Source organism: Lutjanus erythropterus, chromosome 9, assembly GCF_056507025.1.
Source record: "Lutjanus erythropterus isolate fLutEry1 chromosome 9, fLutEry1.hap2, whole genome shotgun sequence".
Lineage (NCBI taxonomy): Eukaryota > Metazoa > Chordata > Actinopteri > Lutjaniformes > Lutjanidae > Lutjanus > Lutjanus erythropterus.
In genome coordinates, this window is record NC_139325.1 from 40,566,517 (window position 1) to 40,583,206 (window position 16,690).

General features: G+C 39.2%; 1 protein-coding gene across 1 annotated transcript; it reads left to right on the forward strand.

Annotated features, from left to right (window-relative positions):
• Positions 1-1,259: 1,259 nt before the first annotated feature.
• Positions 1,260-16,466, forward strand: ica1 (islet cell autoantigen 1). The gene is made up of 13 exons (XM_084727600.1): positions 1,260-1,387; positions 3,475-3,504; positions 3,617-3,788; positions 4,730-4,802; positions 6,341-6,464; positions 7,156-7,354; positions 8,134-8,259; positions 9,411-9,509; positions 9,629-9,729; positions 9,922-9,968; positions 11,370-11,630; positions 15,907-15,996; positions 16,261-16,466. The coding sequence occupies exons 2-13, from the start codon at positions 3,488-3,490 to the stop codon at positions 16,380-16,382; spliced, it is 1,431 nt and encodes a 476-aa protein (XP_084583726.1). The 5' UTR covers positions 1,260-1,387; positions 3,475-3,487; the 3' UTR covers positions 16,383-16,466.
• The last annotated feature ends 224 nt before the right edge of the window (positions 16,467-16,690 follow it).

A 16,690-nucleotide genomic window follows, 5' to 3' on the forward strand; every position in this document is an offset into this window, starting at 1 on the left:
ACATTACCAAAATATCACTGAATTATAAGTAAAAGTACTGGTGTGAAAAATACTTAAGTTCTTGTCTCAAAACTACTCACAGTATTAGTTACTTTTTATCATTACATTATCAATAGCAGCATTCAATCAAAGTAGTTTCTGTTTCTTCAAATCTTCAGTCTAAATTTGTCCCAGCTCCTCTCTGTTCTCCTCAGTGGTCACATTTTCTGTTTTCTTAAACAATAGCTGAAAATGGTAACAATTGATTAATCATTAATAATGTATAAGATACAAAACACAAGTTTTTTTTGAAAAACGCTTTTCTCACTAATTTTTTTCTGTTCTTTTTTTTTCTAATTTTCCGGTAAAGTTTCCTTAACAAATGGCTTCGTCAGACAAAAACACTGCTGCAGTTACTGCCATTTCTAGATTACTGATTAAATATTCATGGATACGGTTTTAATCAGTTAATGATAAATCATTTATTTCCCCAAACTGTGCTGCTGCAGTTTTTCGTCCGTATGTCCTGGTTTTCAGTGGCCTGTTTGCAGCCTTATTGGCTACAAAAATCCAGATGAAATGTTTGGATATTAATTCAACTTCTTCTCAGTTCTCAATTATGATTTAATAAGTAACTGAGTAGATTACATGGTGTAATGAATACTTAAGCACAAGTAAAAGTATAGACTTGAAAATCTACTCATAAAAGTACAAATATCCAAAAAACTAGTTAATTACAGTAACTTGAGTATTTGTAATTATTTACTTCCACACTTGGTAATGGTAAGAAGAAAATATTTTTGATTTAGGGTTGAACTGTCCCTTTAAAGGAAACTTGGAAGTGACAGGAAACAAACCTGATCTACAGAGAAGGTTATGGGTGGCACATAAAAAAGGCCAAACAACAATTCTTTTTTTGCACATTTACATGTTAATTCAACCATGACTACAGTTTATAAAAAACATATTTCTAACTGTGATCTGATGAGAAACAATTTATATTTTTCCATCTACAAATGTTAAAATTAGGCATCTAAATACGTCTATAATGTTAGTAAACATGATAAAAGATAAAGATTTTTTTAAATTTTCATTATTAGTCTACAATACAAACATTAATCCAGTTTGAAATACTGGAATACAAACAGAGGGCGACGCACAATGAGCCAATTAGCGCTTTTTATACATTAATACGTGTTTGCAAGGGACAAACATTTGAACGTCCTGCGCGCGGCAGCGTGCATGACGTCAGCGTGTCTCGTGCAGCAGGCGGACAATGCGCTGAAGTGAATGAGCAGCTGTGAGTACACAGCACAGTGTACAGTGGGCCTACAGCCGGAGCTGCTGTCAGAGCGGCGATGGGACGAAAATAACGAGCCTTTTTCCTGCATGTTATCAACACGGAGAGGTAAGAGCGCAACATACTGCGGTTTTATTTTGATGTGTGATGACATCTGTGTGATATTCAGAGGAGGATCATGGGAGGAAGACGCCGCTTCAGTGCAGTGAGTCAGGCGGTGTGTTTATTCTGGTGCGGTGCGGATGTATTACAGTATTATTGTAGTGTGTGGGATTAATATATGTTAATTCAGATGTAAGTGAATATTTGTCATAATGTATTTCTTCTTTGTTAATGAGCCGCGAGTCGCGTTTATCGCATCATATCCCATCACGTTAAAGCGAGTCGTGACGCCAGAGCTCCTGTGTAAAATGATTAATTATTAATTTCATCCCCGGTGCTGATGGACAGCGGGAGATCAGTCAGTCTCTGGGAAAACAGGCGGTGATGAGCTCAGATGTTTCAGACGGGTTCATGTTTGAGCGCAGCTGGGAGGGACGGTAGAAACACAAATAAGAGCTCAGTCACACCTTATTATGACTGACAGCTGCAGCAGGAGCAGGTCAGTCACCGCAGATTCACATGCTGCACACAGTAACTTTGAGGCACTGCTTGCATAAGTGGAATGTAACTAAGTACATTTACTCAAGTACAAGTTGTACTTGACTACAGTATTTCCATTTTGTAATTTTTTAATTCTACTTCACTGCAGTTCAGAGGGAAAACTAGCTTTAGTAGGTTTGCACATTCATATTTATTAGTACAAATTATACATTAACTAATAAACAATGAAATGTTGTTATAAGTTAAGCTAGACAGTACATACATACATACATAGTAAATATATACCGATATAATATATTCTGCATAATTAGTTTTTGCATTGCAGTACACTGCAGTACTGCTACTTTTACTTAAATAAAAGATCTGAGTACTTCTTCCACCAGGCGTATAAACATCTGTGTGATCTTTCATTTAATTATATATAAGTCAATTTATTAAACATGACAACTATTGTTTTATAAAGTTGTTGTGTCCAGATTAATGACTCCAAGCGAGTTATAGAAAACTATCAAAATTACTATTTTTAACACATCATTTTTTAAGTTTTTACTTTACACATCTGAAGAGTTTTGTGTGACTTAATAAACTTTACACACAGTATTTACAGTAGAACATTAACCAAAGACCCAAACTTAGGGATGTTAACAATTAATCATTAAAGAAAATCTGACTCAGTGGCAGGTATTAAGAAGAAAAACTATATAGAAATAGACGATCTTCTCATGGATGGTCTGATTTATGTTGGTCATATAGAGGCATCAGAAATAAACTGACACTGTTTCATAACCAGGTAAAAACTTAAACTGCATGTGTTCCAGTTAAAACTTCAAAATCAGTTTGATTATTTTATAAGTGCTTCATTTGTCATATTGTTACATACTGAAATGTTGATTTCAAGTATATGGCCCAGCACTTATCCAAGGCCATTTTCTACTGAGAGTTTGGCACGTTTCGTGATTTGCGATAGACGCCATCAAGAAAAAGTGGCATCTCGTTCACCTCCATCCCCACCTCCACCAGAATGGTGAGGTTAGCTTCAAGTGACTTCCTCTGTGTCCCCTGAAGTCTCTTCCTGGTAACTTACCAAAACGTTTGTCTCTCAAAAACATAAAATTAAGAGACAAAACAAGACAGAACAACTTTCAAATCACAGCTCACTGCTGCAGCAGGAAAAACTTTCTATTTAAGCTTCAACTTTCAGTTTTCATCAAACAAGTCAGTGTTATTTGACCACTAAATGTGGTTTAGTTTAATCAATATGGAGAAATTTTGAATTAATAAATACTTACAGTGTTGCAGCGTTTGACATTTACCTCCTCCCACACACACAGGGTCTGTTGTAACATTTCCAAAAACACCGATTTCATCAAGTACATGTACTGTAATGTACATTTATTTTTTAAAGAAAGATATGGTGTTTATTGGTGATTTATGAAAATTTCAGCTTTCTGTTGTTTCATTTTCTACAAATTGTGGAAAAATGTAAAACAATAAACAAACAAACAAACAAAAAAAAGGTGGTACAACTGCCCCCAAGCCCTCACCACATCTATTACCCAGCAGGTATCTAAACTGTCCTGCTTTCTCCACAGGTAACTGTGAAAAATGGATGGAGGAAATTTGTGAGTATACCTCTGTGTTTACACTAAGTTTAACACCAGTCAGTAAATTCTTCTCGGATTATTATGGAAGAAGCATCAGTTTCAACATTGTCCGACCTCTGTGTCTTTGCAGTGGATACTCCAGAGACTATCTGGACCGCTTCATCCAAAGCCAAGACTCATCTGTGGTGAACAAGTTCCAGCAGAAGTACTGGAAAACCAAACAGACGCTCATCAAGGTCACCGGGAAGAAGGAGGACGAACATGTGGTGGCGTCAGACGCGGATCTGGATGCCAAGCTGGAGGTGAGGAGGAATGTGAAAGTGTCGGGGCTCGCAGTTTTACAGCATGTTAAGTAAATGAGGGAACAGAGAGTCAGGTTCGGTCACCACGGGCCTCGATCACATCACAGAAACATTAAGAAACACTGGAGATACTTCCCCTCGGGTGGACTCTGCAGTGACTAAAATGGCTTTTTGATTCACACCGCGCCAGTGTTAGCTTCAGGCTCAGAACCTACATTAGGCTGCCTCTCTAACCTCCATCATCTATGCCTCCGTTTCAGGAGGGAAGTGAATTTAATAGCTGAAATCGATACCTTATAAGAGCTGGAACATCCAACCTTAATTTAGGCCAGGTCCTCGATAAGAAGGGTGATACAGTAAACCATTTAAAACTGGATATCTACATACAGATCAGAGCTCAAGTTTTACAGCTGTGATGAGACATTTTAATGCATACATTTTACCTCATAAAGACTTTAATGTTGCATTGCATCTATAAGGCATTATAGACCTCCATAGATATCCGTGGTTTGTCTCTCTTGAGTGTAAGTCACTTCCAGCATACAGAGTGCTGCAGGAATGAAGCACTTTTGTAGACTAACCTGGAGCTTAGCATCAATTTGATTCCCTCCACAAATAGCCAACAGAATTTTTCCATTGGATTTTAGATTAACTGCCTTTTTTAAGACATGGGTATTAACTGATGTATTTTATGCTGTAAAACAAAATGGGAAACCTCTTAAGCTTGTGTTAACCACTGGCATCAAATCAGAAACCCAGTCAATAAACCCACTGATTGAGGGAACCAGAAGTGCTAATCTGCTAACTCATTTCCAGGTTTTTATGATTCGTTCCTGCAGCACTCTGCTCAGGCAATGTGCGGCACAACTAATTACTTCCACAATGATCAAGCAGTTTTTGTTTGACTTTGTGTTTACCGCTCATGTTCTTCTCCTGTGCAGGTCTTCCACTCGATCCAGAGGACATGCATGGAGCTGCTGAAGGTCATCGAGCAGTACCAGAGAAGAATCTGCCGTACGTTTGAATAAACAGCATAAGTATTTAGAGGAAATAGAAACTCTAAATCAATAATGAAAGTATGAACTGTTGCCACTGGGTCAAACTCCTCTAAATGTTTTGTTTAAGAATTGTTGCATTTATCCAGACGTGTTTAATGATGGCAGAACGCAAATCAAGGCAGCCCAGACTTCTTTTTTCCCCTCACTGCACCCTCCAGTATGTTCTGGTGTCCTCCCTGTTGATCATTTCCTGTAATGTACACAAGGAGGCGTCCAAGAGGAACTCTGAACCTCTTCTGTCTCCTCCTGCAATACAGCTCACTCTGGATGTTGTAGCTCATAACATTGCCTTCAAGAATAAACAAAGACACCTCAAATTAAGTTCAGGTTAACATTCCCACTTTGCTGGGTCTGTCTGGCAGCTTCCCTCAGCACCAGATTCAGATCCTCACCGGGTGATGAACAGTACACCAGATAAGATGACGCAGCAACAAAGTTGATCATCTATCCTGTGTTACCAGCTGCACTTGTGAGTGACCTCATGTTTCAGTGTCGTGGTCATAAAGGATGGTGCACGATCAAAACACCACTCGATTTGAGATCAGGCAGGCAAATCCTGCTAATTACCACCATCCATTACAAATGTAAGTTTGCAGCAGCAGAACAGAGGCTGGGCACCCTGCTGCTGTTGGGACCCTGGTACATCTAACAATTAGATTTCTTCTTTCTTTGCTAACTAGCAAATGCATAGACGTGATCCTCTCATTCTGCAGGAAAAAGACGGCGCTGATTCGCCAGGGATTCATGAGTACTGTCCTCATACCCATCCACTGTCTCTCATCATGAGCCATTCTGGGAAAAGACAATCCAACTTCTATCTGGGAGTTTTGTTAAAGAGCCTAAGGATAATGGCAAGCTACGGATGTGCCAGATCCAAATTTCATGCTACAATTACCACCAAAAATATCACAGTGGCGGTGTTACAATCAGTAACTTTCACTGTGGTATAAAACCACCAAATTTACCAGCATACCACTGGTAAAACTTAGCCCAGATTTATTAGTTGGAAGTGCCAGGGCTTCAACACCAGCTCTGGCTAAGGTGATATTTTACAGAGGTTGCAGTAAACCCCAACATCTGCTCATGTGGGTGGCTGGCCCTCATGGACTCAGCCCAGTGTTACTTCTTCAGGTTGAGCCTCACAGGCCTGGGCACCAAGAACTAAGCTGAGAGCAGTCCTCCAGAAACACTGCTCTTAGACTGATCCTTCTCCTGGGAACACTTTGCCTTGGCAATCCTCAGAGGGAAACGCAATGAATGTGAGAGTGAGATTTTTATTCCTATAAACAGTATGCAGTCATTTACAGGGCTATTTGCGATTGAGATACAAAGGTGAATATTGATGCTCAACATAAAAATGTTATGTTGAATATGAAAAACTGATTCATTCCAGGTCATTTAATTTGGAAGGTAAAGCTCAGTTTTATTTATTTAAGGTTTAGTAAGTCTGTACGAGATTGATTTTAAGACTACTTTGGCATGTCTTCTGTGCAGTTCTTTCCCAAGAGGAGAACGAGCTGGGTCGTTTCCTGCGCTCTCAGGGCTCACAGGATAAAACCAGGGCTGGAAAGATCATGCAAGCCACAGGGAAAGCCCTCTGCTTCTCCTCCCAACAGAGGTAGGCAGCATACAAAAAGATCAGCAGTAATTCACATCCAAGTTGCAGCTGCACAACAGTAATTTATCGACACTCCTAGGATATTCTGACAGAACCGGATTCAAATAATCACAATTAGAGAGCAGAGATGCAATGACTCCATTACAAAAGGAGGATTAAATTTATTTGCCATAATTTTCTAGTACAATTCAGCAATAAAACAACCACACAAAATGATTGTTAATACCTTAGTTAAGTGTTACACCATTATAATATTATATTACAGTAATTGTGTTACCCTACTGGTAAATACTTGCCAACAGCAGTATGGGAAACTATCACAGAGAGGATTGATAGCCTCTTTGTCCTGCTAGTGAGTTTGTTTCTCAAAATTAATACTCAGTATTCACTACTTGTCCTTTTTTAAGAGTTTACTTTGCATCTTTACATAGGAGAATCAATAAAGGGGCACAATTGACTGTAATATTTGCTTTTGCAAGACTTTCTGGGCTAGAAAGATACTGAGACCTTCAGGTTTTATAAAACATTTTCCTGTCTGTCTTTTTGTGAATTATTCACCAGACTGTATTGTGCACTATAAAGGCCAAAATCTGTTCATTCATGACAATTAAGTAATGTATAAAACTAGCGGGTAATGATAATTAAAAGTCATGCACTACCTTAATACTTAATTTAACACTACGTCCTACAGACTGGCTCTGAGGAACCCTCTGTGCCGTTTGTACCAGGAGGTCGAAACGTTTCGCTATCGAGCCATCTCAGACACGTGGCTGACGGTGAATCGAATGGAGCAGTCCAGGACCGAATACCGTGGAGCGCTGCTTTGGATGAAGGATGTCTCTCAGGAGCTGGATCCAGATACTCACAAACAGATGGAGAAATTCCGTAAGGTTCGTCTGACACACAAACTGGCCTTTTTCACAGTAATGACAAGTCTTGTGAGTCTACATACTTGTACGTCGCGAATTACAAAGCACTGTATTTGTACACCATTTTTAATAATGTATAATATTATGGTTTTGTTAAATTGTTGGCTTTTCCTCAGCTTGTAATCCTCTGTCAATATTAAGGATTTGCTGCAGGCCAGCACAACATTAAAATAGAAATAATGTCAAAAACCCGCCAACACAGTGTGTGGGAGAAGGGTAAAATATTATAACGGCTCCAACATGCCATTTGCTGCAGGACTTAAACGATTTATCATTAATTAATCTGTCAATTATTTTTTCAATTAAATGTTGGGTTTAAAAAATGTCACAAAACACTGGAAAATGTCCATCACAAGCTGCCAGAGGCCACTGTGAAATCCTTATATGCCATACTTCATACACAAAGATATTCAGTTATGAAGACATCGAAAATGTCATCAACTAACTGAGTAATTGACTGATGGTTTCAGCCCCAGTTTTCTGCAATATATAAGATCACCCCGACAGCATAAATAAGAAAACTATTACAGAAAAATGTCACTAGAGGGCGGAATGCAACATGAAATAGGGGATCATTGGTTTAAACAAGAAAGCAGCATGCTTTAATCTGCTTATGCTTTAGTAACTACACTTGCACAAACTTGAACTCCAATGTTTATTTTTAATGCTCAAACCAGCATGATAAATAATACTGGCTGCTTATCTTCAGTTGGGACATTTTCTTATCTACTGTATCTCAGGTTCAAGCCCAGGTGCGCACTACCAAAACAAGCTTTGACAAACTGAAGAATGATGTCTGCCAGAAAGTGGACCTGCTGGGAGCCAGCCGCTGCAACCTCCTCTCTCACGTTTTAACCATGTACCAGGTAAAAACACAAAGCCCAGTTGTTTGCATTACACTCCATTGATCTTAAATAGGGTGTGTTTTCAATGGATCTACCACATGCAGTTCAGCCAGGAAGGAAGATATAAAGGGAACAAAGCAGTACAAGACACTGCCTGGGGATTTAATCAGACCACGCGAGGAGACATTGAACACTAGACGTGGGAAGCAAAGTCAAGCGTTATTCTGGTATTTTTAAACCAGGGGTCATGTTACAGAAACTTCTGAACTTGCAGACCCTGCGTTCACTGTTTGGTAACCATGGTAATTAGGGTTAGGGCCTGATTTAGGAAAAAAGGCCATTACAGATGAACAGTTCCTCAGTCAATGCTTCTATTCTAACTTAAGACAGGAGCTGTAACCAAGCATCCAAACTAACCAACATCTGAAAAACTCTTTAAACTTTTCCACCTGCAGTAGGCCTAGTGGCTAACTTACTAACTAACGAATGGTAGTGTTTAATCTGTAATCTGTAACTGTTTAATCTGTACTGCTTTTACACAATCACACATCTTTGGATTTCTCTACAGATGTTACCAAAATGTCTTACTCATCTGTCTTGAAGATAAATGCCCACTATCGTATTTGCTTTTTTTCAGTGTATGTTTGTTATGATTCAATGATAAAACAACAACGGTTACAAAGTGGTTCAGCTCAGTGAGATGAGAAAAGCAGAGTTGGTTGCTAGGTAACGGACATGAAACCTTTTAAACAATGTTGAATTAAGTATTTAGGATTTCTTAACCTGAGATAAGATAGGATGAAGGAAGAAAAGACAGGACTCCTAAAATCAGTTTGGATTTGGTTCTGTAATACTAAACTGAGAAACATTTTATCTTAGTAATAACAGCGATAACAATAAGTCTGAGGATGTCTGCGGCAACAAGAAGCCCTTTGATGGACATGCTTGGATGGGCGCATGACCCCCCCCCCCAGGATTATACTGCAGCCATTGCTGCTTATTTTGTGGATCTACTGCACCAATCCCAAAGTATTTTGTACAATTAGATACCAAAATTATAAAATAGGTAAAACTAGGGCCCAGGTTTAATAAATACAGGAAGTTACCTTTAACTGATGTTAATTACTACTTTTAAACAAGACCAGCTGAATGTGTGGCTTCTACTGTTTCAGACGACACTTTTGCACTTCTGGGAGAAGACGTCCCACACTATGGCTGCCATTCACGAGAGCTTCAAGGGCTGTCAGCATTACGAGTTCTCCACACTGACGGTTAGACACCGTCTTGACCTGCACAGATGAGATCTAAACTCTGACAAGGCTTGAAGTAGACCTGCATCTCAAGACTTGGCCCACAATTATAATAATGCATGACTTGGTTAATATTTCAGACCTTACAAGACCCCATGGACAAGCTGGCTAAGAAGAAGGGGAAGAAGAAAATAAAAGCAGAGAAAGACGATGGAAAGAAAACCGAGACCACAGACGACCAGTGAGTTATCTGACCTTGATCTTTGTTCATGCAGGTAGACCAAACACATGCATGCCAGCGGCGAAAACTGAGAATGTGTTTATAAACACTGAACCAGTCTGGACTGAACATAAACGCAGTATTTCTACACATATGTTGTCTTATGTATGTGCAAAATAATATAAACTGAACTTCTGTTTGTCTTATTTACAGACTTATTTCACTAGTAAATGAAAACACCAGCGACAAGACCAAAAAAGGTAAAAGACAATACTTACTATTAAATGCATGTAAAAATCTGTTTATACATATGTGTATGAAATGCAGTCACAATGTCTGCTCAAGATCTACGGGAAAAACATCAGTAAATAGGGTTGGAAATTGTGGGAAACAGCTCACATATAATGACTATGATGCTCGTGCATTAGTGCGATTTGTCAGGAAAAACAGAGAAACTCTTCCTCAGGTGCCCGAGAATGTCAATGCAGGACATGATCAGACTGTGTCAGCAAGAACAGTCCATCGACAATTACATAGAGAGGGACATTATAGCAGGGTTTCAGTGCATAAACCTCTCATTACGAAGATGAATGCACATTTGAGAGTTCAGCGGTGCAAAAGATGTGGAAAAAAGTGATATGGTTAGTTAGATGAGTCATCCTTCACCATTTTCTCGACAAGTGGGCGAGTGAATGTGTGGCGTACGCTGAGACAACAGTACAGGCCTGGATGCTTGACCCCTACAGTGAGGACATGTGATGGCTCCGTTACACTGGGGGAGACATTTTGCTGACATGGTTTGGGTCCACTTGTCCCATTTGAGGCAAGGGTCAATGCAAATCAAAACAATGTTGTTCGGGGTGATCACCATCCCAAAAGTGCTTTTCCCTGCAACAGAGTTCTACAGACATTGAAGTTATTTTGGCAGCACATGCTGGCCCGACATCTTACTAAGACTCTTTGTTTTTTCCTTTGATTTGTCACCCGTTTGTACACATGCCATTATACTCTGCTAATTGTCTAATCATTTGATTAGTCTATAAAATGTCAAGAAAATAGTAAAAAGTTTTGATCAAGAAGACATGTTTAATTCCAAAATACAAAAATATTTCATTTATGGTTGCAACTAACAACTATTTTCATTACTATTAATTATATCCTCAATTAATCGTTTAGTTGTTTGATCTATAAAATGCCAGAAAATGGTGAAAAATGTTGGATCACTGTTTCCCAAAGCCCAAGGTGACGTCCTCAAATGTCATGTTTTGTGCACAAGCAAAAGATACTCAGTTCACTGTCAGTTTTTCTTAAAAAGTCACTCAAACGATGTATCAACTACCACAATAATTGGCGATTAATTTAATCATCGATTCATAATCGATCAAATGTTGCAGCTCTAATTTAGTTTGCTGTTATGCTCGACAAAGGATCAGGATAGTTGTTGATTGTTTTTCTGCCAAAAAACTAATCAATTACATGACCCTGATCATTTCAGCTCTCTTAATTATAAATACCAGGATTCCTTAAAACACCAATTTGCAAAGGTGAAGCACTGTAGAATAACATCAGAACCATTTGATAAAACTTTGGGAAAATGTTAAGACACAAATGTAAGTGCAAGTGCAAAGAAGTCTTCTGATCACTCTGCCTGGTCATTCCAGAGAATGGAGATCCTCTCTCTTCAGAGTTAGAAGGAGAGGAGAAGGACAGCATGGCCTTACTGAACGAGATCCTGGGCGGTATGTCCGTGGACGAGGGCGACTTCTCTCGAGAGTGGACAGAAGTGTTTGGAGACACGGAGGAGGGAACAAGCGCAGCATCGGGTCGACCAGCGGAGGCCCAGCAACAGGAAGACTCCTTCTTTCTACCATCTCAGCTGTTGGACCAGAGCTTGAATAATCTGCAGTCTTCCCTCTCCTCAGGTCAGAACAGAAGAGTCAGTGTGTGCTTGTGCTTGAGCCAGACATGGGTGAACCAGAGACGGGGTTCACAGGTCCAAAAGACTGAGTTTACAATCAAATTGAGACCACTTGAGGTTTCCACCATAAGAAAGAATGTCTCCTATCTAAAACCATACAAGAACGTCTAAATGAACCACCATTATCCTAATTTAATTAAGTACTTAGATGAAATAAATATGTCTGAAAACTAAATAATAAGTTACATTGTTTTTCCATGAATGAGTGCATTAACGAATGTAGAGCTAAAATTAACTACAGCTATTTCCACACAGGGAGAAAAGTGGCTTCAGAATGATTTATCAAACCCACGTCTGTCAAAGTAATAGAAGGAGGCTATTATAACACGGCAATTAGATTTGCTTACCCGTATGTGATTGCCAACTACTTTCCATTTCATGTGGGTCTGGGCACTGGCTGCTCGCACCTCATCTGGTTTTGTTGATTTGACTTTGCCCTTTTCCAGCATAGAGGGTTATGAGTATAGAAGCAGTAAGTAGAAATGAAAACCTACAGTATGTATGTATGTAGGTATTTCCTGGGTGAAATTATGAAGCTGGCATTTCAGTGTTAATCAGTGTAGTATAAACCGGTCAGTCCCAAACACTGGGTCGGGAACCACAGGTGGGTCACAAGAGATTTTATTTGGGTCACTAAATAAATAAAAGACTATGGAAGAAATTTAGTAGCATCTTATTATAATCTTATACTTCAATAGTCTAAAATGTTCTATATCGTTTTCCTGATGAGGACAAATAAAAACAATGAGATGCATTTATTTTCCATTTTTAAAGTGTTTAACGTGTATACGTTTGCAATAATTTTTTCAGTAATCAAAGTCAGAACATTGTGGAAAATTGATCCTGGCGTTTAATTCAATTAATTTAATTTAATAATCAATAAATCATCGCAGCTTCAGTCAAAATAATATAAAGTGATGCAGAAATGGAGGTAAAAATTATCAGGATTTATTTAAAGATTTTTGTACGTGAGTAATGTACTTATTTAAACCCAAAGCGTGATCTTTTCCTAAAACTTCCAAGTTGCTTTTGTGCAACCAGACGTTCCATATCTATTATTGCTAATTTGAGCTCCATGTGCAAAGCTGACACTAGCGGGGTATCTACAGCGCCACAGAGCCTGACCACTGACGAATTAAGAGGACGTGCTCTCTATAAACATTATATGGATGTTTGTAAAACTTAACAATTGCAAGCATAAGGAAAAGCATATACGTTATCTGAATGTTTGTTAGTCACAGAGTAGTAATTTGGACATATTCATGCAGTTCCACAGTGATCTTAAATAAGTCAGTCTAGAGTGTTTTTCCAACTCAAGCGAATCAGAACAGGAGGAGAAGCATATGGTCAGTGGAATCAGAAGCTGGCAAGATGGCGACGAGTTTCCAAAGAGAGGCTGAGAGTCCAGCTGGTCAGCGACGCACACTTGGGCCCGATTGATCTCTTCCTTTCAAAATGCTGTCAAAACACATTCAACCTTGTTGACTTTCTTCCACGTTTAATTGGTATTACTGCTTAAGGCAGAAACAATCACAATACGCAGACCAAGAAACCGCCAACAGAATTAAATCAGAACTGCACAGAAATTGGTTAAGGTATAGACAGATTTTAAAGAACTCACTGAGGAAAAGCCAATTCAAGCTGTAATCAGTCTCCAAGTACAGCTGCATGTAGGAGAGCACACAGGCAGGGAATGATTTGTAAGTGCAAAACAACTTTTGACAGCAAGCCAGGAAAAAAAACACAAAACATCAGGTGCAAGCTCAAAACTAACTCATCACATACAAATCTACCTCTGTGCTCTCAAAACCCGTCTTGCAGGGAGGAGCTTGTTCAAGGGTTTGATCTAAAGAACTCAAGGACCAGAAGGTTGTAGCTGTCGTCAAAGATCTTGTGGGAAGAAGAGCACAGAAGTAGCACTTCTCAGATGAGTGGTCAAAGAAGCTGCAAGAAGCAACACATGGCAGCAGAGAAAAAAACTTACAGCCTCCTTTTTTTTTTTTTTTTTAACCTTTATTTATTCAGGGAGAGTTCACTGAGAGCGATGCTCTCTTTTGCAACACCCTGATCACATTCACACAGTTACACATTTACACCTGGAAGCTGCTCAGTAAAACCACAATCTTATCATGCCAGTCAGTGAGCAGTTCCACAGGAGCGGTTAGGGTTAAGTACCCTGCATATAACTGTCAGTGGAGCCTAAAACAGGAAAATCCTGGAAAGAACCTTGTTCAGAAGGTCAAGAATCTTGACTGGTTCTTGACTGGAGCCCCTGGCTTGAGACCAAGAATGTGAAACAAAGCTATAACAAATCTTCAAGGAAGAAAATCCCCAAATCCTCACGAGACAAGCACATCCATATGCAGTCACACTGAAGGTTTTTAAACTTAAAGGTCCAGTAATGGGATCTATTGACAAGATATGGCAGAAATGGGGCATAATATCCATAATTATGTTTTCATTAGTGTATAATCACCTAAAAATAAGAATTCTGGTGTTTTCGTTAAAAAGTTTTGATGATGGAGTTGCCAGTTTGAGGGCCACACAGGAAATCCTATGAACTTGTTGCAGTAATGGTAAAAATGGTGTTTAACTGTAAATTCTCTGACTACTGAATTCATTCATTTGCAGATAAGACATGTCTGTTCCCCAAGTTCACACAAAGTAAGAGCTGATCCATTTTTCCTGAAACTTCCTTTTCTCCTTAATCACACACAGTTTTTCCATGTCACTTCCACATTAAACTCCCGAGTCGTCCACTGGAATCACTAGCTTTAGTCCAAAGGAACAGAACTGATGACAACTTAATTTCCATTATACTCACAAGTTGTCACTTGTTGCCATGCAGCAAGCACCTTTCTGCAGGTTGTCATTCCTAACCTGGCCTGATGGGGAGGTGCAGCTGGATGAAGTAGCTGAGTAGTGTATTTAAGGGACAGTTCACCTCAAAATATAGTCATATACATATTTTTCCTCTAACTGTCATGCAGTTTATCCATCTAGATAGGTCTGGTGAAAGAAGTGTAAAGATTTCTGCCGTCTCTCAAATATAATCAGACCAAATGGCACTTGACTTGCGGTGCTCAAAGTGCCAAAAAATACATTTGAAAACTCAACAGCAATGTTTCCAGAAATCATGACTTAATATCATCCACAGACGTTGTTGTGAGCAGTTTCATGTAGGAATTATTTTCTTCTACAGTTGAACTTGCCATAACTACTTTCTTTTTCAGTAGAATCGTTCAGAACTACTTTCTTTCTGGTAAAAAAGTTCTTATGTGAAACTGCTCACAACAAGGTTGGTGGATTAGTTAGCTGGTAAAAAGGAAGACATCTGGACGGCTGATATCTCCATAACTCTGCAACTCACACCAAAACTATCTAGAAGGATAAACATGACTACAGGTAAGAGGAAAAATATGCATTTTTGATTTTGGGGTGAACTGTCCCTTTAAATGTAAGATACTGAAATAATTGCAGTGGACTGCGGATGATTCAAACGTTCAAAGTGTTTCTGAGAGCGTGACCTACGTGCTTAGAAGGGGAGGGTGAGGTGAGGGGTATTATGTTGATTGCAATCTGCAACCTCACCACTAAATGCTGGTAAATTCTACATACTCCTCCTTTAAACAGCTGACGTTTTAAAAATATTTTTAGCCTCCTCATCATGGGAGATTTATCTCAAAAAGCATTAAAATTCATTTAAGCTTTCTGCTCCCACACCAGGACTTGCTGCAATAAACACTAGTAGAGGATGCTGGAGCTGAAATGCCCTAATACAGAAAAATACTGAAAAAAATATACAAAGAACTCAAAAGGCTATTTGGCCTTTTAAAGCCTGTTGGACTCATTTGTTTGTATTTGGAGTTTAGACTCAGTCACTAAGTACAACATCAACAGCACATTCCAGTGTTCTCCCCGGTGGTATTTAGTGCTGCTACATATTGTGATTTTTGGATACGGAAAGAATATACACAAAAATAAATTTGACTGAAACAAGACCTTAAAGTTGTAATTGCAACTTGTGGTCTGTGTTTAATAAACCGCTGATAGTGTCAGATGTGTTAAATGTTTTGATTATTGCTGTTTGTGTGTCTATTACACAATATCCGTCCACATCAGCAGTGTGAGCGAGGGTGTGATGATTTATTTGTTGAATCATGCTTTGGCATGTTAAGCGTCCCCTGTTGATTAATCCGAATGTGCGTCTCCATTTTCAGATTGGGCTGGGATGGTTGCACAGCCCATCGCCCAGGCGACAGAGCACTCATCTGGAGCCAATCAGAACCCTTCTAAACCAGCAGTGAAAGGTAGGAGCGGGCCAAATGAGCAAAACATATGAAAAGACTTGAAAGAAAACAACTAACTCATTCAAGAGACGTGTCCAGCTAAAACCAAACCTGTGTTTATGGGCATTTTCAAAGAACTTGTGGATTGTTTCCATTCATAATTCTGGATCGCAACCAGATGTGGTCGTTTACAGGACAAAGGGAGGTGATTATATCTTCACCATGTATTTAAATGTACAGCAGTTTGTGTAAGTGACATTTATCCTTTGTTCGTTCATTTTACAGAGACAGCAGGGACGTCCAAAGACCTCTCAGCATGGTTCAACCTGTTTGCTGATTTGGACCCTCTCTCCAATCCCGATGCCATCGGCAAAACGGACACAGAGCACGAACTTCACAACGCATAGTTCCTAAAATGGGTACCTTTGTTTTTGGGTACAGCAGAATGTAGCTGCCACCAAGACCAGAGACAAAGCTGATCAGCCACACACACACACACACACACACACACACACACACACACACACACACGCACACACACACACACACACACACACACACACACACACACACACACACACCTGTCTTCTTTTAAAACTTACAGAGCTGAAAATATGAGTCAATTATTTAGTCAAAAATTATTTTTGATAAGTGATGGGAGAAGTACTAAAGTAAAAGTAGCAACATCACAAGGAAAACTACTCTGTTACTGTGC

What these genes read in the sequence shown, in the direction of transcription:
- ica1 (XM_084727600.1), top strand. An exon ending in AGATGGAGAAATTCCGTAAG is followed by an intron (nt 7,355 to 8,133) that starts GTTCGTCTGACA and finishes ACTGTATCTCAG; the next exon opens with GTTCAAGCCCAGGTGCGCAC. An exon ending in TTCTAAACCAGCAGTGAAAG is followed by an intron (nt 15,997 to 16,260) that starts GTAGGAGCGGGC and finishes TTCATTTTACAG; the next exon opens with AGACAGCAGGGACGTCCAAA.